Here is a 27,011-nt window from a genome sequence, read left to right on the forward strand (position 1 = left end):
GTAACATGAGACCAATCCCTTTGGCATTTACCTTTACTTTATATTCTTACCCAGGTGTAAATTCAGTGGGAGCTGTCACTTATTTACTATAAACCCTCAAAAAAATTTGCATAATTTTCAAAAATAAATGCTACTATTTATTCAAGGAAAGAACGAGTTGTCAAAACAAACAAAAAATATCCTCCTCATAACATGAACACAGAAGCTGTTATGAATTAGATTTGCCAATGTGCACTATTAAAATTCCTAGAAACCCCATACTTCAAAAACGTATTTTAAGGTTTCTGACCTATAATACATTTTTATATTTTGGACTGTTTTGGCAGACTCATTGTTTTGTGCACCATGAACTCAAGCGACATTTAGAGTCAACTAGAGCAAAACTCTAGGAGCAGTCAATTAGAAATAAAGTTTAAAATACAACTCAGGTACAAGGATCAGTAAAATGGATGAAAGAAAAAAAAATGAGCATTTATCATCCTTCACTATTTTGATATTCAGCATATTTAGATGCTGAATATGCAAGACAAAAATCTCATGATTCCACCAGAATCTGAGCCAACACTTTTTTGCTGCTGCCTTCAAGACGAGCAGGATGCAATTTCCCGTGATTTGGGATGCGGGATTGGAGGGAGACACAGGGGAGAATACTTTTAAATAAAGAACACCAACAAGGGACAAAAACGTGACAGCCACCCTCAGAAGACTGAATTACTTAGCAGATTAAATTTAATTTCCTCCTTTTTCTCATCTCATTTAATGCTTCTAACTRTATTTCCTAAGATTTTAAGAACCTGCTGCAAGGCTTATTAAAATTTATAGGAACAATCCCAAACTGATTTTCAAAGTGACAAGATCTGGACTTCACAGTACACATGCAAAAGCAAATTGAGCATAAACTGCACTTTAAGCACAAGTGGAAGTCCCCAGGGCTCAGAGGTTAACACTGAGCACATTGGGGCTTTACTGGCACACGGTGGATGAATACTGTTGGTATCTATGCTTTTTGTTCATCTGAACTCAGTAAAAACAAGTCATCTTCCTTCTTTTCTTTTTAATGTGCAAGAGACCAAGAAAAACACGAGTGGTTTCCTGTGCTGTGCTGACCCGCTGATGTGCGGAGCAGTCACGCCCGGCTGTATCCTCCTGTTCATTGTGCAGGTTAAAATGCACCCAGAGCTCTGCAGGACACTCACAGCTCATTCCCTCACACCAAATGTAAACCCAACACCACTACTGTGTAATTATCACGCCGGCCCACAGGCCTCCGTGTCTGGAAGATTTCTGCACACATCACATCGTTATTTCACGARCTGGGAGAAACGAGCCCGGGCACCCAAGCAATTATTACAGCAGACAACACAACGGCCTCAGAACAAAGTATCTGAGACAACTCTCCTGCYTGATTTTCCCCTTTGGTACCATCAAAACAAAATAAGCCAATGACTCCTGTTTGGAAAATTCTGCATTTCCCTGCTGGTGCTAGAACTTGAGCCACAATTCCTCATTACTCTTCCATACGCACACAGCAAGTGAACTTGCCATTCTCAGACATTATTCTGACAACCACAACTATATGGGGTTTAGCTGCGTTTTTAAATAGTGATCCCTAACCAGTCTATTTTTTTTAAATCTAGTAATTTTGCTCTTATTTGTCTAACATCTGTCAGTGTGCACACAAAATCCTAAGTGTCTGTCAGGGTACAAAAAAACCAAACATCCCACAAGGCACTTCTTGAAATCCTTTGATCAGAAATAAAGTTTGGTTAAGGTGCTATAAAATAATCTGGCAACGTTTTCTRTTACTATGCATGTATTTCAAACATCAATGTGAAGACTGGAAGTACTCCACATCTGTCAAAAAATTACTCAAATTACATATCTGGAGCACGCTGTAAAGATACACCTAATCTTAACTAATACTTTTCAAAATAAGACTGAAAACAGTATGAATCACACCTATTTAATGTAAAATAAACAAACAGCATCATGCACTATGGTAAAATGTTTTAATTTTCTATCACCATTTAAAAAGCAAAACAAATGACAACATTCAGTAACAATTATATCAAGTACCAAAAGAGAAAGTCTAAGMATCTGCAATAAAACATATAAAAACCAACACTGCAGAAGCATCATTTTCAAATAACAGATAAATGAAAGCAAACTCCAGAGAAAAGCAAAACATTCTGAAGGACTGAGCTCTCCTCGGATGTGCAATATTCTCAGTGCCTGTGCACAGTATTATTCTGTTTCAAATATTTTTAGCTTTATTAAGTGAAGGAAGGGGGAAGGGGATAAATAAATTGGCAAATAGTTGAGTTCACGCTCATCAATTCCAGCTTCTGAGAAATTCYGTTAAGGCTGTCAACTCCTGTTAGTTATTCCACAGGTTTTACCATGACGATGAAATGCCCCTGCCCACACATGCTGTGGCAAAAGCTGCAGAAAACTACTTGGTCACTTACAGGAATCACTGCAGAGARGTTGGGGACAGTACCCACAAATTAAGAACTAACAAACTCCAGAATTATAACTCTCAGCAACCACATCTGCCTGCAWCTATGGACATCAATCTCCCAGTTACTGATGGGGCAGCTTCTCTAAAATACAGAGCTAAAGGCATGAATCAAGCCTGCATCACAGATGTTCCCACAACGMACCATATGCTGGGTATGTATCAAAATATACCTCCACTTTCCTCTTCTCYGGGACAGCAGCCATGGAGCTGGTTGATTATGGCAGCTGGGGGGTGACCCACCCTAACAAGCTCCAAAACTCTGGTTTAAAATACAACTGAGCTTATATTTCAGACCATAAACTTTATTGGTGGGTGGGTGTGACTTTAAAAAAAAAAAAAAAAGGCAGAAAATTCCTGCTGGCAGGAACTGGAAAAACAATCTGTTTCAACAATTGCACCAGGAGCAGAATGATTAACTCCCTGAGCCATTCCAGTAACAATACAGATCATGCCAAGACTTACTAAAACACTTTCCACAGAAGAAGCGGTACTGAAGATTTTCAGGACAATACTGAGGATGAATAACACCAGACTAAAACAGGTTGGCAAAAATGGGTTGTGCTGCACATGAAATGCATCAGTGGCCCTTATCCTCACTCCTTTACCATGTATTCAASAGAAAGCATGCAACCATTGTCTTTTCATTTAAAAATCAAGTTATCAGAACTAGCATCTTGGCTGTGATTTTGATAAAACCTGAACAGCCACATAATGTTAATTTAAAATGTAATTCCCTCAAGGAATGAGTCTTGATGTGCCTGTAACATATGTATTTGAACAATGACGGAAAAAAGAAGAAAACTAATTTTTTTCCCTCTCCCCCAAGAAATGTTCTCTTCTAGCAAGTTATTTTATTTCAGCAGGTTTGGGCTTCTTTGTTTTGTTTTAAATTACTGCCTGAGCTGGAAATATGCTCTGGGAGAAAACACCACCTTTTAGCTTTGTCAGTACAACTGCTTTCAGAGTATTAATTTCACATTATTTTTTAAAAACAGCGCCAAGAATTTATTATAACATAGAATTTCTGAATGTAGCTTGTGCTAATGGATACTCTCTATGTGCTTCTTTTCACATATTTTAGATGTTGTACAGGATGCTGTCTCTGAGAAAGAAACCAAATAATCCAAGTGGAGCCAACATCAAAGGCTTCCTTTATTCTGGTCCCAAACACCGAAAGYAATTTCTCTAACAGCACACCTGTACTTTGACCCAAGAACGTTAAACTATTACCTGGGACACTCCTTATTTTCCTTATCAAAAAGTCTGAAGATAAAAAAGTGTGGGGCCTTGGATAACCAAAAAAWTTTCCCAAGGTTTAATTTTTTTTTCCTTGAGGTCAGTAGAACACACTCAGACGACACTAAAAATAACAGTACAGAAATACATCACATATTAAACAGTGATTTCTCAAATTTTTTTGTAGCTCCTATTTTTTTATTTTGGAAAATCAGCAAATGTGATGCACTCCTCTCAGCTGAACATCGTGATGCTGTTTGTGCCAGCAATCCCGGCAGAGAAACAACAACAAAAAAGGATTCTGTGACTTCTTCAGGGATGGGAAGAAGGGAGGAGAGCTGGAAACTGAGACAGACAGCTAAAAACTTTTAAAACCAAATTAACAGATATACACACATAGTCCAGCTTTCTCAGATAAGCATAATTAAAATAAGTCAATTCAACACAGTAGCAAGGATTCTGGTAAATGAGGATAACAAAATCCCTCAAGTTACACATTATGTTCTTCTGAAAACCAAAGCATCACTGACAAACCCTGAACCTCTCCAAAGGGCTCTTTAAAGCCTTTTTCTCTCCCTTTCTAGCTCCTCCCACAGCCCCTAAACTCTGCTGTTCTCTGTCAATATTAAGAAAATGGCTGATGATGATTACAAACTAGAGAACAGTGTTGTTCTAAAACTGACAAAATCTGGAGCATGAAATCAAAATCCTGCACCTCCCATCCAGGRTCCTCTGCAGCCAAATCAAGCTTAAATAAATAGCTTTTTCTGAAAAGATACTCATTTTGAAGGTAAGCAAACAGGATGTATAAAAAATTACAAGCTCACTGAGAACCAGCCACTAAAAACAGTCSAAGTGCCAAACAAAACAGGCAGTTTAAGGCAAAAGCTGGGTTTATGTTATCATGTTACATTTAATCATAATATAACCAAAGCATACGATGTAAGAGAGCAGTTCTACTGAGCTTTTCTTGAAGTAGAAATTTGAGTTTCAATTACAAAGGCTATGGTCTCAACATAACAGTTGAAGCTGAACTGAAAAACAGTAAAAATTGGGAGTTATTCCCATGACTTGATGAGAGAAGCAAAATATTTCTTCCCACACATACCACATGCTGAAGGGGTTTAGRGAAGGTTTTTGAACATTTTAAGATCTTTCTGATGGTGAAAAGCCAGAAGTGTTTAAAAATGACCTATATTTGCATTTTTTTTACTAGGCTTCATMGTTTCTTTTAGTCTCTGCAGTTTAACCATTTTCAACTTGAAAAGGGTCCGTTCACATGCATTAAAATGCTTTGCAGATAATTATAAATTTTTCAGAGCACAAATCATGTTCTGTCTCTGTAAATTGCATGAAACATTTATCAGTGCTAAAAAGCATCAGTTACAGGGGAAGTATTATAAAAGGAATTATTAAGAGTTACAGAATCTTAAGGCAAAAGGGGACCCATCATTCTACACACAGATTTCTTGCCACGTTCTCTGACTGCATATTTTTGGTGCGATCGAGTGCTTGTATTCTGGAAAATGGATTCACTATTGCATTTCCCTGTAAATACAGTTAACATGACAGTTCATAGTTTTATTCTAGCCTGGGTGGTTTAGCATAAAAACAAACTTGCTCCAGCTCGTGTGGCCGCCAATGTGCAGGCAGAGACATTTACAAAATCTGCCCACGGCACATCTGTGCGTCACACAAATGTCATCTCCCCCTCTCACAATGACAGCCTCAGACTTCTGCAGTGACACACTTTGTGAAAAACAGACAATTACAAAAAAAAATGGACCCCTTCTGAAACAAAATAGAGACTGACAACAGTCTGAGAAGCAACTACATTACTCTGGTTTACATTTGATTGGATGTAGAAAAAAAATACCAAAATAAGAAACCCTAATCTATGATTTTTCTACATTTTTGAAACCAGAAACAGGAGGGTTGTCAGTAGCAGGATAAACAGCAGCGTGCTGAAAGACTGGAGGAACACTGTATTTCTACAAGCAGACAGGAAACACATTACTTGGAATTTTATCATTCAAAGAYAATCAAACCATCACTGAGATCATGCAAAGTAAACTTGAAACTCATTCTGTTGTTCAGAAAATGGACACAGCATAGGGAAAGACGCTGGAAAACGAGTTTAACTGCTTCCTACTGACTATGATTTCTGAAAAATAGGGAGAAAATGACAGCTGAGAGCTTGCCCAGAGCAATACAAAAGCTATCAGATAACTCCCAGAAAGCAAGAAACCATTATGACTATTTTCCAGAACATCACATAAGAACATGGAGCTTGAATCCTTGAACTTGGGATTCAGACAGAGTAACAGGTCTTCATAACACATTATTTTCTCTATTTTCTGGATATAAAGCAAACCAAATTCATGCAGGTCTATCAATGCAAAAGCAAAAAYCCTGAAGTTATTACTTCTGCTCCCCAACTTTGGTTACTGCCACTCTCCTCTTGCTCATTAGGTATTTTGACAGCAGAACGATTATTTCAGAATAAACTGTAGCTTTTCAAGTATTTTCATCAATATTTTCATTCTCTCTGTCCCTCTGGGTCAGTCCTGTTAYCCCAGTTACAAAAGGAAGATGAAAAACAAGTGCTGAGAAGAACAAATGAAATCTGAAAAATAACCCTTTGTGATGAAAACTGTTCACCCATGAGTAGCCCAGATGACAGACATTGGTTACATCTGCACTATAAACCAGATTAAAATAAGGTACACTCCAACAGTGATTAAGCATCTGCTAGTCAATGAACTCAATGCTTTAAGAAGAAACTCCACCTGTGCTCTTTTTTTAATAATTAATTAGCTTTATTTCTTATAAAGTCTGCACCATCACAATAGATTGCGAAACATGACCCTCAGGGGCTGAGATAAAATAGTCAATTTAATAAGAGCTATATATCCCTTAAAGCTTATGTTAAATACTTCATATAAAGATAATTAMACTTTTATGTCAAAAATATTTAAARAACATGACTAGTAGCTTAATTCTCTGGGAGGTCTGACAAGGACCCMCAGCAGAATATAGGAGAGCTTCCCACGATAAGGGAAGCCTTTGATTTCAGTGAGTAGTCTACCCAATCTGGATAAATGAATTTGAGAAAGGACACAAACCAAATTCAACATCTGGTTAAAGAATGAAAAATATGTAGGAAAACACTGTGCTGGTTACTGAAAATTTAGTTCCAGAGAGAATATGAAAGAAGAGCTCAATCTACCCCAGAAACATTACAATTCAGTTCAGGGATTAAGTGCATTAATAGAGGGAGTTKTATCCTCAGTGTGTTCTTCAGCCCYTCCTGGGCCAGGAGTGSCATCAGGCAATAAAGGGAAGGATGCGGAGGGAAAAAATTAGTTCAGCACATTCTATCACCAGTTACTCTGCAAATACACCAAGACTGGTGTGGGACCCATTTATTTTTCAACAGACATGTTCTGTTGAGAGAATGAGGGTGGGGGGTAGAAGGGAGGAGTAGTTTTATTCTGCATGATGAGATACTGTCACACAGGAAGCATCAAGGCCCAACTACTTTTCACAGCTGCATCATGGCTGGTAAAAATGTGGCCTATAAACCWCTGTAAAAAGTCCTCATCTGGTATACTAAACTCTCTCACCTCCAAGAAAACCACTKACAAGTAACTACAAGTAAGTTCTGAACGGTTTCGGTAGAAGGGTTTGGTGAAATATTTCTTTTCCCCCAAAGTTATTTCAAGAAAATATTAAATGCAAAAATATGGGGGTTATGCCTAGAGGGATTGGTTTGTTCTTTTTCATGGTAATTTTGGTTTTTAATTGTCCAGAGGGAATGAGCAATATGGTTGCTGAGTAACACSATGACATTCAYAACACAGGACAAGTGGCATGAACAAAGTATTTCTAACCTGCAGGTCTGTAGTGCTTTCACTGAAATTTGTTAAATGCTGTATAGACTCATGGATTTCAAACTGAACTGTGTACTTAAACTTAGTTCAGTACTTCACCCAAACAGGCCAGATGAACTGACTGTTTATTAAACATATAAAATGAAATTACGAGCAGCAACAATTGAATTTGTTTGTTTTGTACGCTCCCTAATAAATGGTTAGTGAAACAAAGTGTCTGAAGCCTGGAACAGGATGGAAAAGTATGAGCCAAAGAACATTAATTCAAATCTTATTTTTATTCTGCATATCCAATCTGTATACAGCTCTTCAGATAAGGGACTGGAGCTGTGAGGAATGAAATTAAATCTCATGCAAAAGAAGCTGAAAGCAACTACAATGGAAACAGAAATGCTGCATCTGCTTGTAACAGCTCTTAGATACAACAGTTAAAACAGTATTTACTCAGATAGGGTTCCAAATCTCTATAAATAAGAACAAACATTGATAGYCTAACTATTCCTCATGAAGATGTGTGATAGTACTACTTGGTTTTCTCCAACCAGCAGTCACTGCAGCACATCATCACATCACATGAATACTGCTCCAATAATTACAAAAGCCTGATAGTTACTGGCTTTTGCCATTATCAAGGTATTTCTGGAACCTCAAACTCCACTAACTAAAATCACCCCCCCAAAAAAAAAAATATTCCCTTACTTTTGTCAGTACTAATCAAAGCAATTGCTAACCTTTTTCCAAGTGAAATGCAGCAAACTCCTAAAAGAGAACAGGGCAAGGAAAATGAATACATTAATAAAACAAAAACTGGGTGGCATCATTTTGCATTATTGTGAAGTGCTAGGCACATYCTCAGCTTAAATTAAGTTTTAGTGTTAGTCTTTGTTTCACTGATTCYGCAAAGGTAAAATAATTTTTATATGAAGTACTGTCGTCATAATAGAGTGCACATGATGCAGTAATTATTTTTTTTTTCCTTTAAGAGTACATTTTTCCCTGTAAGAYAGAAGGAAAGATAACGTACATTGCATTGGAAAGCATGCAAGTATTAATGATGGGGAATGATARAGAACATAAATGGTTTCCATTTTCACATTCAAAAACAAGTACCTGCAAATTAATGTTAAAAGCAACTGGCCTATAAAGAAACCATGTTTCCATGCCAACTGATCACAGAAAAGACATGTAATTCAACAAAAAATGAATAACCCACAAAACAAGAAAATAAAGAGCAAGTAGMAGTGCTGAAAATCAAGATCCTGACCATACCCAACTATTTTACAAGAATAGCAAAGAACACAACAATTAAATTGCAATTTCAGACATGAATGGTGTGCAGCTAATGGCACTTCATCATTACAATACTTTTAAAAGCTGTCAGTCTCTAGTCATGAAAAACAGGATACAGAACACTTCTATTAAGAAGGAGGGAACATTTGTACAAKTCTTACGGAGGTTTCACAGTTGGTGAACATGAAAGCACCAAGTTACTATTCAGTGCACATCTTTCATTAGGATTTTACTTTTTTGTCCATAAGATCTTGCTTTGTTCCTCACTCACAGAGCTGTTCTRGGGTCCTGCAGTCTGCAGAGCTGGTTGCAGAGAGAGGCTGTTGCTACCTGAGTGYTCATTGCAAAACCAGGCACATTAGGAATGTGCAGATATGTATCTGCACACAAGCAGCTCACATGGCCATGTGCACACATTTATCTGATGTAATTAAAATTTTCTATGTGTATGAACAAAATTCAACTTCACAGCTGATAAAACTGTGCTACCACTAACAATACTACAGCAAACAAATGAACTGAAAGTTTAAAAAATAAATATAATAAAAMATATATCCCATAAAATCATGGGATATAAAGTCCACACATGTCCATTTCTATGGACAYACAAACCAGACTTAATTTAAGCAAGGATGCACAGAAATATTGAAGAGACAAGAATGCTACAGAGCTAAATATAGCTGGTTTCAAGATACTGATATTTACATGCAATAAAACCAGCAGTTTGAGTATATGTTCTTTAAACCTCAAGAAATAAATAACCCCAACTAAAAGGTCCATAAAGCCTGTGCTCTAAACGAATACAAACTGAAGACAGGACAACAAATTTCCGTTTCTTAATATGCCTTTATTTAATCAAGCAACAGTGCTTTTCTTCCTATTTAGTTCTTAAAAGCACATTAGAAGTCATTAAAGGTTTAAAAGTGATAAAAAATTACGATCACAGAACTGGAAGTTGGAAACCCCACCATTAATGCACTTCAGTCCATTTGAATTTTATTCAAATATTACAAGTGCTTCTACCCGCCCTACTGATTTTGTTTTTATGTGAACACAGATTTTACGACAATGGGYCTGAACACTGCGTGGAAAAATGCAAAGTTCACAGAAAATGATCTTTAGTTTCATTTACGAGCCTCAGACTGCRTAGGGACCTCAGTGACATCAATGGATGAAAGAAAATAATTATACAGCCATGTTTCAGCTTATCCAGATAGCATGAAAGATTAAGGGTTTCAGACTKTCTTCCTCTGTCTATTCAGTATTTACTAAGAACTGAATTTTTAGATGTGACAGTTTGCTGCCCTTTTAAACAGGCATTGATTTTTCTAGGAAARGTTTTACCATTTAAGGACAAAAAGTATATATATATTCTAGTAGAAAGGATCTAAGCTGAAAAGCTTTCAAGTCACCAAGATACTTCTTTTTCTTTTTTTTTTTTTAATAAAATAAAACCCATGCTTACATCACAGCCCAGAAAACTACACAGTAAGCATTCAGCATCCTCAAAATTATTTCAGTCTCACTACCTTTCCCCAACCTTTCCCTACGGYTGCCCACAGCCAACTGACTGCATTTCTGCAGTTCCTGTAGAAGCTGAAAAATGATAATTCAGCTGGGTGGAGAGGCCAGGATTTCTCTCTCTTTATTCATGTATGAACTACTGCTTTTAGGCAATACAAACTAAATTCCTGTGTGAGATCCTAAAAATACATATATACATATAGATATAAAAATCTACATATACACTCAAGACACACTGACTATTCCCAGCTGATGAAATTCCGTATACAAAGTCACGTACTTCACAATAACCTTTGCAGCACATAAACTCTTCAGAAAATCCTAAAGTACAAAGACATGAATTCCAACAGGGAAAAATGTATTTTAATAAATCCCTATCRATCTTTAATATTCTCAAAGTTACAAAACAGCAGCAGCAAGTGAAAGCTGCCTGTGCTGTGGCTGRCAGTATCTGCACTCCCAGCTCCATGCTTCCCTGACAATTAATTCCTGCTATGTTTTCGAAGGACCAGGAGTGGCAAAGCTGAGTAAGATGAAAGGTCAGTTCAGCTTCTCACACCTTCACCCTTTTATCTATTGTCAAAGAATCTCTTCTGTTCTACAACACCTTTCTATTTTTYGGAAGCTTTTGAAAGTCAGTTTTATACTGGTGACATCATTTCACTACCATGGATTAAATCATCCACAGAGCGCATGGATTTTTCACACAGCACTGCCTTGGGCAAGATCTTAAAAGGCAACAGAGTAGAAGACTCAATGTTATTTAAATATGAAATAAAGAAAAAATAAATCATTTTCAACAGAGCAACAACTGGAAKGGCAAAGAGCAACAATTTCATGTTCGGCAACACTTCTTAGCCTTGGCCAGCACTGTCTGTTTATATAACTGAAAGAAAGAATCCTGCCCTGAACTTGCCCATTATCCCACAGAAAAGGTATTGTGGGAATGTTAGCTTTCACCTGGCTAAATTCCAGATGCTGGCAAGAAAAAAATGCCCTTTTAAAATTTTAGTCAACTGAAAAATACTTGAAATTTTTCACATTTACAATTATTCCCAGTCATGTATAAACTAACATAGGCCTTGAACTAAATCCATATAAAAAGGTCATAATAAGATGATGGACTACACTGCTAAAGAATGAATCAAGGGGTCTCACATCCAAACCAAACAATCAGTACTGCATTTCTCAAATCACAGCAGCTTTGCTGAAAGCAGGCACATTTCTAGAACAGCAGAAATGTTTGTAGTGTCCATAACAGCACTTGCTGGACAACAAGCGTAGGAAATAAAAAGAAGTGCCATCCCAATTTCAGGAATGCAGCCCAATGCTGTGATGCTAAGCTGGCCACATGTGACCAAGATGTCATTTGAAGCCTGCAGAGAGAAATGCATCTTGCTATGCATCCAATATCTGCATGGGACCCACAACAGATACTGCAACACAGAATTATCATAGAATCGTTTAGATTGGAGAACACCTCCAAGATCATCAAGWCTAAAYGTTAACCTAACACTGCTAAGTCCACCACTAAACCACRTYCAAAGTGCCACATCTRCACATCTTTTAAGTATCTCCAAGGACAGTGACTCCACCACAGCCCTGGGCAGCYTGTTCCAACRCTTGACAACCTCATYTGTGAAGMGATTTTTCTTAATRTCCAACCCAAACCTCYCTRGTGCAACCTGAGCACAATTCCTCTTGTCCTGTCRCTTGTTATCTGGGAGGAGACAGACCCTCACCTGGCTACAACCCTCTATCACATAGGTATAAAKATCAGTAAGGTCCYGCCTSAGCCTCCTTTTCTCCAGGMTCAACAACTGGACACACTTCAGCACCTCAATGCCTGTTTTGTAGAGGAGGCTCACAGGAATACAGGATTCGAGGTGTGGCTTCACCAGTGCMGAGTACAGAGAGGCAATCACTGCCCTGGTCCTGCTGGTCACACTACTGCTGGTACAGCCCAGGATGCCACTGGCCTTCCTGGCTACCTGGGCATATTCTGTCTCRTGTTCAKCCACTCTTGACCAGYACCCCCAGGTCCTTTCCTGAGGGCACTTTCCAGCCTCTCTTCCCCCAGTCTGGAGCTGCAGAGGGYTGCTGTGACCCAAGWGCAAGACCCAGYACTTRGYCTTGTTGAACCTCAGAGTCAATGATCCATCCTGCCCAGATCCCTCTGGAGAGCCCTTCTATTCAGCCCTTCTCTAGAAGATCAATACTCACACCCCAGCCAGTGTCATCTGAGGACCTGTGGAGAGTGCCCTTGATCCCCTCACCCRGTCATCAGTAAGAATATTAAACAGAACTGGAGAGTGCCAAGCACAGTAACTGTGGACTTGAGAAGACCCCAACACAAAATGAGCAAAAATCCCCTTTCTGTTTTAAACAGAAGGCATTTTTTCTTGCTCTTTTCCATCTGGCACTTGAAGTAGCTGTCTTTACTTAACAGTCATCTTGAAGTTTTTAATAAGTTGTACAATGTGCAAACTCAAACTGAAAGAAATTATCCCTTACTTCTTCTCTTCCAAAGTTCAACTGTTAAGTAAAAATAGCTTGCAATCATGACTCTGCTCCAAGCCTTTGCATCTCAGCAGGAGCAAGGGTATTCAGTGCTGACGCACCATCCCCATATTCCAGTGCACAGCACATGGAGCTGCAGCCTCCTGCTCTCACCAGTACTCTGCTGGTTCATTTGCATGCATCTCCTGTCGAGCTCATTTGTGAAATACGACTTCCCGATTCAAATATAAAGGAGGGKTTTTTTGCTGTTTAAAGAGGAAGAGCTTGAATGCTAGGAAATTACATTTTTAATTTGGAAAAAGCAAGCCCTTCAATCGCAGAGGAATGTTTTGCACGGCRTTGTGTTAAATGATGCCACAGGTTGTCTTTCCAGTAAGTGCTTTTACCTTCATCCAGTTCACAAATGAAAGCTCAYTGCCTCCCAAACTGTTTCCATGTGATAAAAAAAGACCAACAAACAAGATCGACCAAGCACCTACACAGAGCACACCATTAACTACAGAATCCTGCTCTAATTTGGTGCMATTTCCAGCAGATCCCAGAGTGCTTTCCCAGGTAAGCTCACCATCATTACATGCACAGAATGCAGGGTGGGACTGGGCATAGAAAAATTAAATGARCTATCCCAGGCCACTTCTGAGGCTTCACACGACTTTGACAGGACCACCATGGCCATCTAGGCCACTCCATGGCCACTTGGGACATCTGCTACCACTGCCATCTYTGATCACTCTTTCTTCCAATTCCCTTGGCAACAATTAAGACAAAATTTGCCCTGAAAGTCAGTATCCTTTACTTGACTTCAATACTCATCTAAGATTTTTAGTAATCAGAAACTTCTTGTAAAACCAAGGAAAACAAAACAAACAACCAAAACCAACCAAAACAAAACAAAACCCCATAAAAACCTCAACAACAACAAAAAAAAACAAGCTTAAAAGGCTTCAAAAAGGTGATTCAGTTCTCATACAGGACATTAAATTCCTAACACAGGTCCTTCAGTGATGTTCCTTTTAAGGAGAGGTACAAATCCCACACAAGCAGCTGTATTTATACTCAAGTGTGCTTCAAAGCTAGAACACACATGCCTAACAATGTCATTGCAAAGTACAAAGTAATTTGGTTTTCCTGAATCCTAAATAACTCCATGCAAATGTGAAATAAGCTTAGTACACTCAACCCCACTTTACTTACCTAAAAGAGTTCAAAAAGGCTTGTGCTACCTTAACGAACTTGATTTAAAATCATACTTAAGTAAATGCAARCCATTTCCCAGGTATTATAGGGCTTATTCATGGACTACTCCTTTCACTATGCACTTCTGTGATCAAAGACATCTTAGATGTAATAGGTGAAGTTATTTWCTATTTATAAAAAACAACCACTGTTTSATCTYCTTTTTAGAATTAGTCTTCCAAAATGAAAACTAATTTTTACTCTCTTTGAAAATCTGAGAGAGAAGTAGACGATTTTGGACATAATTTTTTCCTGCACAAAAAAAAAGAAAAATCCCCTCCTGCRAATAAATCTTTAGGGCAGTTCAATAGCTGCTGGAATTGTGTAAACCACACTTTGAAATATTCATCATTTCTATGAGACAGTATCCCCAGGACAGCAAAAAGACCCCAAACTTCATTTTCAACTTCTGGGAAGTTTTTTTTTATTTCCCTTGACTGTGGGTCTAAGCAAACAGTTTCTATTTATGTATTTGTTAACAGATTTTTTTAWTTTTTTTTTTAAACCAAAGCCACAAAGCCCAGAAAAATCAYTAACAGAATTTAACAAACTTAAAAAACAGTCCAGAGGGAAGATGCTAGCAGTTATGAAAATCAATGCAAAACTGCAATATTCACAGTACTTCAAGCTCTCAATTACCRGCTCCATGCAAGACACTCTTTTGTACTTTCTTTATTCACAGGACTAAGAAAATAAGACTCATGATTTTGCAGAGTTCCCATAATCCTGGGTCTTTCCACTGAGTGGCAGAACTTGTTCCTCAACTGCAAGTAATGAAACAAACCAATCTTTGAACAAAATTTTAACACAAGTGTTATCCTGTAATAACTTAKGTTTAGTGAGAAGGATGCAGGCAGAATCCTTTAGATTTGTGAGCCCACTCCAACTCCCACCAATATTCACTACAAGCTGCATAATTCAACATCCTGAGGATCCAGATCTGCTAAGAAAGGAAAAGTTGTGCCTGCAGCTTGCTGTTCCCCAAATTCCTACTTAAAAATCTTTTCTATGTCATGCTCTGAAGGAGATAGTTCTCACTGCTGAATACACAATGCTRGTTTTAAATTTTACATGGCTGCAAGGTGTAAATACCAAGTGTATTTACARTAAGAAGGAAAGTCATCTGGAWTCAAGRATTCAAAACCTGAGACATTTTGAACAAAGACATGGTARGAAAAAGCCTTGAACACAAGTGTGCCAAATACAAAAACATACATAACCAGACCCAAAAGGCAATGTATTGTGAAACCTTTCAAAACCATACAATACTAYAGGAATTAAATAAACTTAAAACTCCCCTGCAATACTCTCGTCATAGCTAATTTGTGATTTCCTGTACACTCAGTACTAACAGCACAATGGAGCCTCTATTGTGGGCCTCCTCCCACAAGCTTTTAAAAAATGCAAGACATTCTTTTTATCTAGACTGGCGTGGCTAAAATACATTCAGCTCTCCATAGATAAAAGGTCATTTTAGAAGCTACTTTTGCTCACAAAAAAATAAAAAACTAAAAATGTGCTGCCTGGTGTGAGTTTGAAGTTCACAAAGGAGCAGTGCTGTGGTGACTAAATTGCTGACCACAGATCTCAGGCAGAGCAAATGAAGGAAGACACTTTAGTTTTAGGGTAACAAGACAMGATTCCACATTGAGAACCATCTGCAAATTCAACACAATTCAAATCAGCTTTGAGAGTCTCACAGGAGCTGAAAAAAAGGTGAATGAAAATTTGACAGAATTCATGGGATAAAGCAACTGCAGTAGCATTCACTGCAAATCTTGTTTGAGGGAGAAGGTAGTAAGTCCTTTAGGCACAARTAACTAATTTACAGAGGTAGCAGAAATTGATATTGCATATTTTTTACCTTCAGGGATCCTGAAAGCTAATGCAAACCAACTGAAATGAGCAAGACTTTCTGCCGGTAGCAGAAATGAAAGACAGTAATGCTGGCACAGGACAGGCTGGGAAAAAGGCACAACCAGCACAGACACACTTTCAGTATGCAAGAGAGAATTCAAAATAAAACCTAAAATGCTGCAGTGGCTTTGATCAGTACCTTAATGACCTTTCTTAGTCAAAAACAATGTGTTAAGATGTTCCAGTCAGCATGGGAACACACACATATACAACACTAAATTACTGAAGATCACTTCTCAGTAACCCTGATTATATGAATGGGAAAATCAACGACATGGGAAAGGCTGTGATACACATTAATACTGTTCACTGAAGCACCAGACACACATTAAGATGGTTGGTAGACCACAAATGTGAAAACGCTCATTACCCGGTTGAAAATAAACAGTTTAACATATCTGGTACAACACATTAAAGTGAAAAAATATTTAAGTATCAGTTTAAGAGTTTGGAGACTGGCTTGTGGTTATCTCTGCTAAACACTTTTGTCCTGCATGACTCTGCAAAGACTGAAGCTACGCACTCAGCAAGAGACAAACTGGCTGCAACCATCTAATGAAATTTGACTCATCTGGGAATTTTGATGAAGAGTTTCACACCACTGTTTCTGCTAAGCCATACGATTTCCTTACAGGATTGAGAGTGCTGCAAATATGCAAAAAGCAATATCMATTCTGGACTGTTTGGCTTAAAATAGAAGGTTAATTCTGAAAACCTATATTCAGGTAAAAACACCACAGAGGCTGATGGAAACTTTGCAATTATAAACTGAAGATACAGGGATCTGCACCAACAGTCACGGCTGTCTGTCAGCCCCCAGCAACACCTCTCGCTGACTGCAAGTCTGACTAAGAGGTGCCTGGGGCAGATTTCTCTTCCTACAAACCCTCCTGCACATCAGCCCAATCCAACTGGAGAGCACGCATCCTGCTACAGCTCCTTTCTGGCTCATTCTCCCAACTTCTGACTCACCCAAGGGCTATGATGACATTCTGCAGAGTGAAAAATATCTGTGTAGTAGAAGATGATGAAAATCCCCTGCAGTGCTGCTTCTCTCCTGGCTTTTTTCTGAGCTCTGCCTGGCAGCACACTGTCCAAGCATGCTGCAGGACAGCCCACTGGCCATTCCTCCACTTGGCCAGGCACACGGGGCTTTATGGCACACAGGACACGCTTCTGCCATAGGACAGGAATACAGCTTGATGGGAATACAGCATCAGGGACAGCCTTGGAGAGTCCCATTTACCATTACTGCTCTCATCACATGGCAGCCACAGGCTAATTCCTATTGATCATGTTTGGAGGGTGGGAGAGAAGAACAATCTGCCATGTGACAGCAGCAAGAGATGCTCTGACATGAGCAAAACTGAAAGCAGGACCACTCTCTTCTGCTGCCCCTAAAGCTGAGTTTTACTAAACCACAATCTGCTGTGGTTAGACCCTGCCCTGACTGCCCAGCATGGGTGAGGACCTACCTGCATCCCTTCTGCACAAGACCAGACACACTCAGGCAAATGTGCACAACACTGGGCTGCCCACTGTGGTCTCCCCAACTACAGGCATTTCTCRCTTCAGAAGGTCACACATGAACCAACCACAGTAAGTGCCAAAGCATCACCAGCTYTGAAAGGCAGCAAAAGTTATGCTCTTGTCATGTTCTGCATGGTGGTGTGAGAACTGATTGTTATTTGTGCTTTCAGCACATCCCACCAGGGCAGGACTCCCAGCCCCCTCATCACAGGGTGTGCCCGTGTCTGACAGCAGAAGATGGACCCCATCAAAAAATACTGGGGCTGTTCAGAAAGACCATTAGTGCACATCCAACAATACAGACTTTGGACTGCACACAGGAATCTGGAGCTGTGACTCAAGTCAAGTAAGAAATGTTTCCCTGCTTCCTTCCTTTTCTTTTTGTGAGCTGGCACCAGAGCTCCCCTAAATAGACCAAAAGGAGAGGAGGGGTAACGTGGTGAGCTCTGGCACACACACAGGCAGAAAGCGTGAACAACTTTCACTGCAGACTTATGTAACTTATGCCGGTGGTGACACAACTCAATGAAAGTGGTTTGGGCACAGATAAGGGACATCCATTGACCTGTAAATAGAACTGTTAAAATATGCCTTAAAATACCTCACGTAAAGCAAAATTATATAATCACATTACCTCATGCCTTAATACTGAAACAACAAARGCTTCATATATAACAGAAATAAAAGCTTTTTATTAATACCTCAACTTCAGAATTAGCTGAACAATTGGCCCCAGACCCATGGCCATCTTTTTCTGCTTTCTGTATAGAATCCCCTCTGGCTGACTACCCTGGCAGGTRTACTGCAAGGAAGCTCCTCTAAAAGCCCCTTGGAAAAAGGCAGCTACAAAAAAAGATGCAAACAGAAGAATGAAGGAGCAGTCCCCCAAAATAAATACCAACATGAGAAATGTTATTGTATTAGCTACATTTAGCTGAAGAAAAAAAAAATCAAACTATGCCAATTTTCAGTAATGTTGATTAGACATAAACAGGATAATTAGTAAATGAAATAATAATATAGGAAATACGATACATTTGAAATGGAATGACAAAATATTTCATAAGAGAGAACAAGCTAATTCATAATMTTCCTCAAAAATTAATTTCACCTTCTGCTATAGCAAACATAAACATGTTATGTTTTGCACATCAAAAAACAATTAACCTATTCATCTAATGCACAGATGTTTTAGGTTTCTTTTGAGAGATTTCTTTTCATTTGGTGTTAAATTTTACCGTGAGAAGTTTTTAAAAAATTATTATTTCATTACTGCTGGGGCACCCATAGGCGTAAAGACCTARATTTGGGCAGGCATCCATCCCTGGGCCATCTCTGGTGGCCAGAGCCTGTGGGTGGGGCTGGGGAACACCGTGCTCCAGATCCTCCCACCCCAMTGATGAGCCAGAGATCGAAGCTACCGGGCGGTACAAATTAGAGGAGCCCAGGGACTGTTCTCCTGTTCCTTGAGGAACCAGATAGGTCTCTGATCATGTTCAAGAACAATCTCAAGTTTTTACCCACTTCAACCATCAAACCAAACCTGAATAGCAAAGGGCCCCGAAAGTGCCAAAAAGGTCTAATCCAGGGATTCTCGGCACCTTTTCGCATCATCAATTCGGTACAAATCCTCACTTTCCCCTCCCAACAGTATCACCACATGAGGCCACACACCAGTTTAAGCAAAGCCAACACTGAGATGCTGCCAAATTCCCAAAACACTTCGGATCAGGTTAATCATTTGGGGAGCTGGGCTGAGGATTATTGTACTCTGAAAAAGATCCTGTCGTAATCACAGCTCAAAGATCCTAAASCACCCGCCACAACTGGAAGCACTGCTGCACTTTTCCTGTTCTCCCCGAGGAATACTGGCAAGGGAGCAAAGGGTTACATTTCAGCAGGAAATGTTAATTTTAGATTTATTAGCAAAGCATGTTTCCCTGATCAATTCACAGATCAAAATGAATCATCATCTTTGCTCTCAAGGCAGTAGTGGAGAAAGAGACCCAAAATTACAGCTGGGAACTTGTCTTCCTAAACTGTAAATCCATTGCTCCGCTGTCTGGGAGTGAAAAAGCACGTGCAGCTGAGGAACAAAGGCTAAAGGGCTCTGTACTACAACTTTTATCCTCACCTTAAATTTTAGGACATGTATTAAAAGTGTAACTTCATCTCTACTCTCACACTAAATAAATAATTATGGGGCCAGGAGGTGAGGGAGCCTCAGAGGAGGCTGCTAMGCTGCTGCACTGCCAACTGCTCCGGGATTTGAAAGCTTGACACATGCTGGAGTATCACCTCATCAATGTTCCCAGCTGGCTTGGGAGGCAAAAACCTGACTACTACTCTTAAAGGCGGGTCTCTCAAAGCTGAGTGCTCCAGATAAGCTTCAAGAAGCACAATTATTACAAATGCATGGAAAGTGAGGCAAAACGAAATGGCAACAAGCACTTTTAGCCCAAAATATCAGCACGGTTTCGAATTTAGTGTTGTATTACGCATAAGCAAAGTAAAGATCACACTGCTTCTCAGCATCTTTGCTTAAAAGACATCAAAATCTGTGCCTTTCCCCTTGCTTACTGCTGCTCAAACTATTTTCTGATAAAATAAGCTTTTTTACTTTTTTCCCTGTACTTACAGYATTCATGTAAAAAAGGTACTTTGGGAGAATGTTAGTTTTTTTCCCCTAAAAGGAATCACCCAGCCTAGTCACTGGTCTGCAGTGGATGTTCTTATTTCATAACAAGGGACTGACTTGATATTTCAAAACACTGGCAAGTGCACTACTGTATCTGTATGATAACACTTCACAGYATCCAGCCCAATCCTAATCTCTCGGATCACACTTTTGGCTAAGTGTTGCGACCCACTCTGTTTACACTGCAAATAAAACAATAGCCCTTAGAAACAGAGAGATTAATAAATTGAAGGATCACACATTTTTAACAAAGGGCAGACACTACTTATCTTCATGAGGCAGAAGGACAAATCAAGAAGTAACCAAACTGACAAGTATAAGGGCACTTGTAATTTGTTTTATCATACTAGCAGAACTCAACACGATGACAAAGTATCACAGCATATACAATATTTACGATGAGGAGCTTTTTACATGTACTGTACTGTGTGCTCGGAAGCTGCACACTCCAGCTACTTCTTAACTACACACAATAACGCTCAACTGCAAAATTCACAAAGGTGACTAGAGTAGTTTCATTTCAAAATAGCAGTTTCATTGACTAAACTGCTCTATTGAGCATGAGTACAGCAATTCTCATGATTATTACTATTTTACCTTCCAATTCAATAATGAAGTAACACATTCCCCAGTGGAGAAATACTGAATCTGTGTTATCTGGGGGGGTTGGGGATGTGTTTATAGGACAGAAAACATACCACTGAACTCTGCACTAATTTTTACCCTCAATGCAATGAAACAGAGGAACTCAATTCACATCCCAGTATTATTTCRCATACATACATCATTTACAATGACAAAAATGAGGGAACAATTTAACTCTCTGCTTTTTCTCATCTGTTTATTAATTGCAATCACCTCATAAAAGCCCATTTCTTGCTCAGGCTGGAAAAGAGGCAGGTTGGGGGCAGAGGGTTGTTTGTTTCCCGTTGGTTTAAAATACACCAGTGAATTGCAAATGGGCAAAATATTTTGTCACTACCTCACTCAGGGGATGGCTGACATAATAATAAACTGAAGAGGATGCTATCTGTCAAACATTAAGGAATTCCAATATTGAAATTCTGCTGCCTTTGGGGGTCAATAAAGAGCAACATTATAAAATACACTAAAGTTAGCAGTTTAGGCTGCTAATTTTACATGCCTGCTTCACCAATGCACAGCTAAAAATAGATAGAACAGATAAGAGCACAGAACAAAGAGATGCACTGGACAATTATCTTTCTGCCAGCAGTCTTAATTCATACTCAGCTTTTTAACCCTTATTTTTAAAGAAACAGATTTTCAAAGTGCTAATCAATGCAATCTCAATCAGAAATTATGTAAGTATGTTTTATTGTTCTTAGTATTTTCTTGCTCCCTTCCTAGTGGGACAGAATAATGAGATTTAAAATATTTTAATAAGGGCATCAGGCTACTTGCCAAGGGGCTGGAATACTAAATAAGAATATTTACATCTTTTAAGACCCTGGAGGAGGAATCAGTGCAGTGCACTCAAAACACGTACACACATCGCAAATATGACAGTTAATTTTAATTCACTGGGAAAGAAAGTACACATTCACTTCTGTTTATTAGGCCTCATTATTTTCAATGAGGCTAAAGGGATGATTATCTTTAGCTGYTCCATCGTGGCCTAAACGCAAACATTCTTCCTGATAAGGACAACACTTAATAAAATATAAGACAATRGTAAATTGTTCAATTTAAGTTATAACAGGTGAAATTTTAAAAATCAGCACTGATAACAGTATTTTCTACCACTATTCTGTCCAGCTCTGCACTATGACTTAAAGCCTGACTTTTGAATTTTATTTTTTAGAGGAAAACAATGCAGCATAGCAGACTGACTCATATSTACACTGTAAACAGGCTTATTCTATGCTTTGTAGCCTTCTTTTGGTATCATTTGCTTACAAAATGATAATGTTTATTAAACAGAATCGACATTCTGGCTCCTTATGTCTGGGGGCAGGAAAAAAATCACCTTCAGATTAACATGACAATTTATGCCAAGCAATTCTGGAAGCATATCTGTAACATCACCCTGTGCATATTATGCTGTTGTTTTTTAAGATAACATGAATAAATGCATGCTTAAAAAAAAATAAAACAAGGAGAAAGAAAGAATTAAGATTTAGGGTGAAGAGCCTTACCTCTGATACACAACCCGTCCGCAGCTCTGCCAAAACCATCCCACCAGCCAGGCCTTAAGCACTTTTTTACAGCAATMAAACGCTGCTTTTAAACTTCCTGTTTATCCAAACACCGGCACAGCTTCCCGCACCTCGGAGCCGGCACCGCTCACCCCACGAGCRAGAGGGGAAAGCGAACACCCCAAATCCTCCTTGGGGACCCAACACCCCAAACCCCTCCCGGGCTCAGCTTTAGCGCCCTTTGAGTTTGCTACTTCGGGACGCCTCGCACCCCCCGCCCCTCCGCCTCTCGTTTTTATTTCCCTTTATGTTTTCACCCGACCTCAAAAAGCAGCCACCGGGCAAAGTTGCGCCGGCGTTGCGGCCGCCAGGGCAGCCCCAGAGCCCGCGGCGGGGCCCGGAGCGGCGGTGACGGCCACACAAAGCGCGGTGGCGGCGGCGGCCGCTCGTGTGTGTCCCCCCCCTTCTCCGCCCCGCTCCCCGCCCGCCCCGCACCGCGGCGAGCAGGCCGGATGGTTACCTAGCGGCAAGCCCTTGTTCAGGAGGTGCGAACTTCCCATGGAGGCGCCGCGCTCCGTCCGCGCCCGCCGCGGGGAAGAGGAGGAGGAGGGCGAGGAGGACGAGGAGGATGCCGGGGGGCAGCGCCGCTCGGAGCCGCCGCGGCAGCCGCGGCATATGGCGGCCGCTCCGTGGGCGCCCCCGAACTGAGCGGCGCCTCGGTGCGCGCCCCCGCCGCCGGGCGCGCCCCCGCCGCCGCGCGCACGCGCGCCCGCCCGCCCCCGCGGAGGGAGGGAGGGAGGGGCGGGTGTGGCGGAGCGGGGGGAGTTGGGGGGAGCGGCCGCCGCCGCCGCCGCCGCCGCGCCCCCCGGGCTCGATCTCCTGGTTCTAGGCGGGCGCCGAGACGAACGAGACAGCGGGGCGGGCGAGCATGGCTTGGCTGAGCGCAGCGAAACCGGGACCTGCCCCGGGACGCGATGTCGCCACTGCTTTGCTTTGTTTTGTTTTGTTTAAACTTCGGCAAAGTTAACGCCGGCCGCATTCACAGAATCACGGGAATAGGTCAGGTTGGAAGGCACCACAGCGGGTCAGCGGGTCCAACTTTCCTGGTCAAACAGTGCTATCCCAGAGCGYATGGCTCAGGGTTACATCCAGACGGGTCTGGAATATCGCCAGGGAGGGAGACTCCACACCCTCTCTGGGCAGTCTGTTCCATGTGCAGTCACAGCAAAGAGGTTCCTCCTCGTGTTCAGGTGGGACTTCCTGCCCATCACTTTCTGCCCGTTCCTGGCATCCCAAAACATCACCCCTTCTGGTGTTTCGCKATATTTGTGATTCACCTAAGGCTTTTCCCTCATGATTTCACAGGAATGAAAACAAATAAAAGCCCCAACGCTCAATTTTGCTCCCGGCGAGCGTCAGTGCCTACTGCATCTTCCCTGATCCGCCTCGAAGAGCCCCAAAACTAAACTCTAAGGGTTGGCACCGCCGCGAGCGGGGACGCTCTTACAGAGGGACCAGCGCATCGCCCAAATTCAACCCATCCGAAGCTGATTTGTCCCCGCGGGGATGCTCCCATCGCGCCCACGTGGCCGCGATCCCCCGGGGTCACTCCGCGCCTGCCATGCGCCTCCCGCCCGAACAGCGGCGGCGGCGGCGGCCGACGCGAACCAAAGTGGTGGCGGCGCCCCCGCGGCCGCTGGSTCGGCTGACGGCGGCCCCGCCCGGGCGCGGTGAGGGAGCGGCAGCCGCCATGGCCCCGCCGCCTCCTGCCCCGCGGCTCTTCTCTCCTCAGCGCCCGGAGCTCCGCTCCAGCCCTCCCAGAAACTTTCGTTCTACTGCCACAGCCGCCCCGTTCCGYTTTTCCAGCCGCGGCGGGAAGGGGAGCCGCGGCCGTTCGCTCGTCCGTCCCCACCCACAGTCCAGCCTGGCGGCGAACATCCCTTCTTTGGGTTTTTCCAGAAATAATAACGATCGTTTCCTGTCAGCAAACAGCCCCAGCAGTCCCCGAGGGACCCGGACCCCCMGGGACTGCTGGGCAGCAAACAAGAGCAATTCACTGGGAGAACGGACAAGGCTGTAGATWTTCCCCTGGGCTTTTTCTGGGAGTTGGTCTGTCTATGAGGGGAATATTTGAACCCAGATGTTATAAAGGGTGGTTATAAAAGGTTCCGAGTTGTGTGGATTTCAGGATTCCGTTCAGGGCACAAGTCAAGGATTTGAGCATGCAGGCAGCCTTCAGCAGCTTGGCGCCAGCTCCCTAATAACTTGGTTTTTTCCCCCATCATTTCCCAGGTACTCTGTCCCTTTCATGGGATTATCCACTAGGATTGGGAGGTAACTCCCAGGACAAGTTTATGCAGCCTCTGACTTATCGTCATTTCCCTCCTGTTTTTCCTGGGAAAGCCTTTTTGTGGCACAGCAGAGACGTCTCAGACATCCCTCAAAGAACAGTTTCCCTAAATTCTCACTGTGCATCACTAGGGCAGCATCTAGCCAAGCGCCTCATGTGGGATTTGTATAAATAAATTTGGGTTTAATCACTTTAAAGTGGCTAACCACTTTATTGCCATTTATAGATGTTAGTAAATATAAAAACATATACATATCAAAGCTCTAAGGAGAAAATAATTATTTTTTTCTCCCTCACTGCTTCAGTTGCCATGTGGCAGAGTATCAGGAATGAGCATTAGGGGGTCAAACACTCTTAAACCACWAGAGAAGTATGTGTGAATACCAATATGGATATGAAAGTATCTCCAGGAAAAAAAATACTAGAAAATGAAAAAAATCAGAAATTAGAGCTCAGTTACGTTTTTTAATAGAGAAACATAAACAGATCCAGGCACTGAGACCATGTCCTCGGTGGGGTTACATGACTGGGCAAATGTTTAGATCTAAACTGGAACTGCTGCTTCGAGGAGGGAGGGGAGTGTGGCGCAAAATATTATGACAAGGGGAGTGCTCTAAGTGAGGATAAGTTGGCATGATGAACAGATGGAGGATTCAATAACAGGAGGTTATTAATACTGCAGTTTGGTATTCTCTACACTACTTCGTGAAGGGATTCATATGCTTGCTCTTTTTCCTTTCTGATTGTACACAGACCTAACAAATACACACACTGTAGGTAACCCCGGACTCAATTCCCTCCCAGCACACACATCACGGAGTTCATGCTTCCTGGGAAAACATCATGGGCTGGATCCTCAGCTCATGCTGACTGGACCAACTGTGTTCCCTSCAGCAGCAAAAAGCTGAGTTGCACCTGCTGAAGGACAGAGGTTATCTGACCCCATCTCCCCAGCCAAAAGGTCTCTCCACCCTGCTCTTTGACAGCTGCCACAAGGCACCTGCTCTATGGAATAAACTATGCAGACTCTCAGGATGGAAAAAAAACCATGAAATTAACTCATGAGCAATTTAAGCTTTCCAGTTTTCCTTCAGAACACAATGTGATGCACTTTCTGCTTAAGAAAATGGAGCTCTCCTTCCCCTAAGTTCAGCCCTCCTCCCCTGTATGACTGTCAATGGCCTAGTTTTGGACTGGACATGAGAAAATCCAGGAGCAGACCAGCTGACTCCAGCCAAGCCTCCGGTTGCYCCCATCCATTTTGCTTCCTGCTTTCTCCAGCAGCTCGCCTCTGGGTCACCACACRTTCAGTCATCTTCACAACTCCTCCATTACAGCTTCAATACGAGTACATCCTTCACAAAACCTAACAATCCCCATCCTCTTATCGCATTTGGGCGCTGCTGCTACTGCAACCTTTTTTTTTTAACAGCAGTGTAACTCAGCTGAGTGTCTTCTGTGCCKTACACTAAGAATTATGGCATTTTTCAAAGCCCCCAAACTGTTTCTTGGCTTCTTRAGAGTCAGCTGGAGGAGCACATGTGCTGCACAGCAAATACATTGTTTTAAGTGTATCTGTTAACAGCCACATGTATAATTTAAGTACAAGTTTTATTCCCCTCAGAATGTGCAGTTGTAAGGGCATGACCTTGGGCTTTCACAAATTCAGTGCATTAGGGTTCACTATCTTTAGCAGATGTGGCTTTGAAGATACTGAAAGAGGAAGTGTTACTGGTTTATCCTCTAAGCAACAAAATACATGTTGAATGTTTTCTGAAGTGAATAGTGAGATTTGACAATTTTCTCACAAGATACTGCTATTGTGTGCTTACAGATTTTCTTTGGTTTCTCAGAGCCATGCRTRCTGGTTCTTTCATGCATGATTTTGCTTTGTTATCAAACAGATGTCATTCATTCTAACAGTTTTTAAAGCAAAAAATTTAAAACCTTTATGCATTTTTAATCAAAAGGCAAGATTATATTTCAATGGAATATCTTAACTTTTGTCAACAGTTAATCGGATGCTATTAGGAGATCCTAGAAGAGATTTATGTCAGAAGAAAAGAATGGTTGGATAAAGCCGGCCCRACATTTAACCTTTATCCTAAAATAGATTGTTTAATTGTATAATCAAACTAAG

General features: G+C 41.2%; 1 protein-coding gene across 7 annotated transcripts in view; it reads right to left on the reverse strand.

The window, feature by feature from the left end:
* The window catches only part of CTBP1 (C-terminal binding protein 1), a 235,048-nt gene that overhangs the window by 42,071 nt on the left and 165,966 nt on the right, over positions 1-27,011 (reverse strand). For 3 of the 7 annotated variants that reach the window (XM_057376208.1, XM_057376209.1, XM_057376210.1), the window contains exon 1: positions 23,042-23,258. The exons of the other annotated variants lie outside the window; for them this stretch is intronic. In XM_057376208.1, coding sequence (XP_057232191.1) covers positions 23,042-23,081 — 40 coding nt within the window. In that variant the 5' untranslated portion in view covers positions 23,082-23,258. Of the gene's footprint in view, positions 1-23,041; positions 23,259-27,011 lie in introns of those variants that run through there. 7 annotated transcript variants of the gene reach the window in all.

The sequence above is a fragment of the Malurus melanocephalus genome, unplaced genomic scaffold, assembly GCF_030028575.1.
Source record: "Malurus melanocephalus ecotype Western Australia unplaced genomic scaffold, MMel_1.1 scaffold_274, whole genome shotgun sequence".
In the NCBI taxonomy this organism is placed as follows: Eukaryota; Metazoa; Chordata; class Aves; order Passeriformes; family Maluridae; genus Malurus; species Malurus melanocephalus.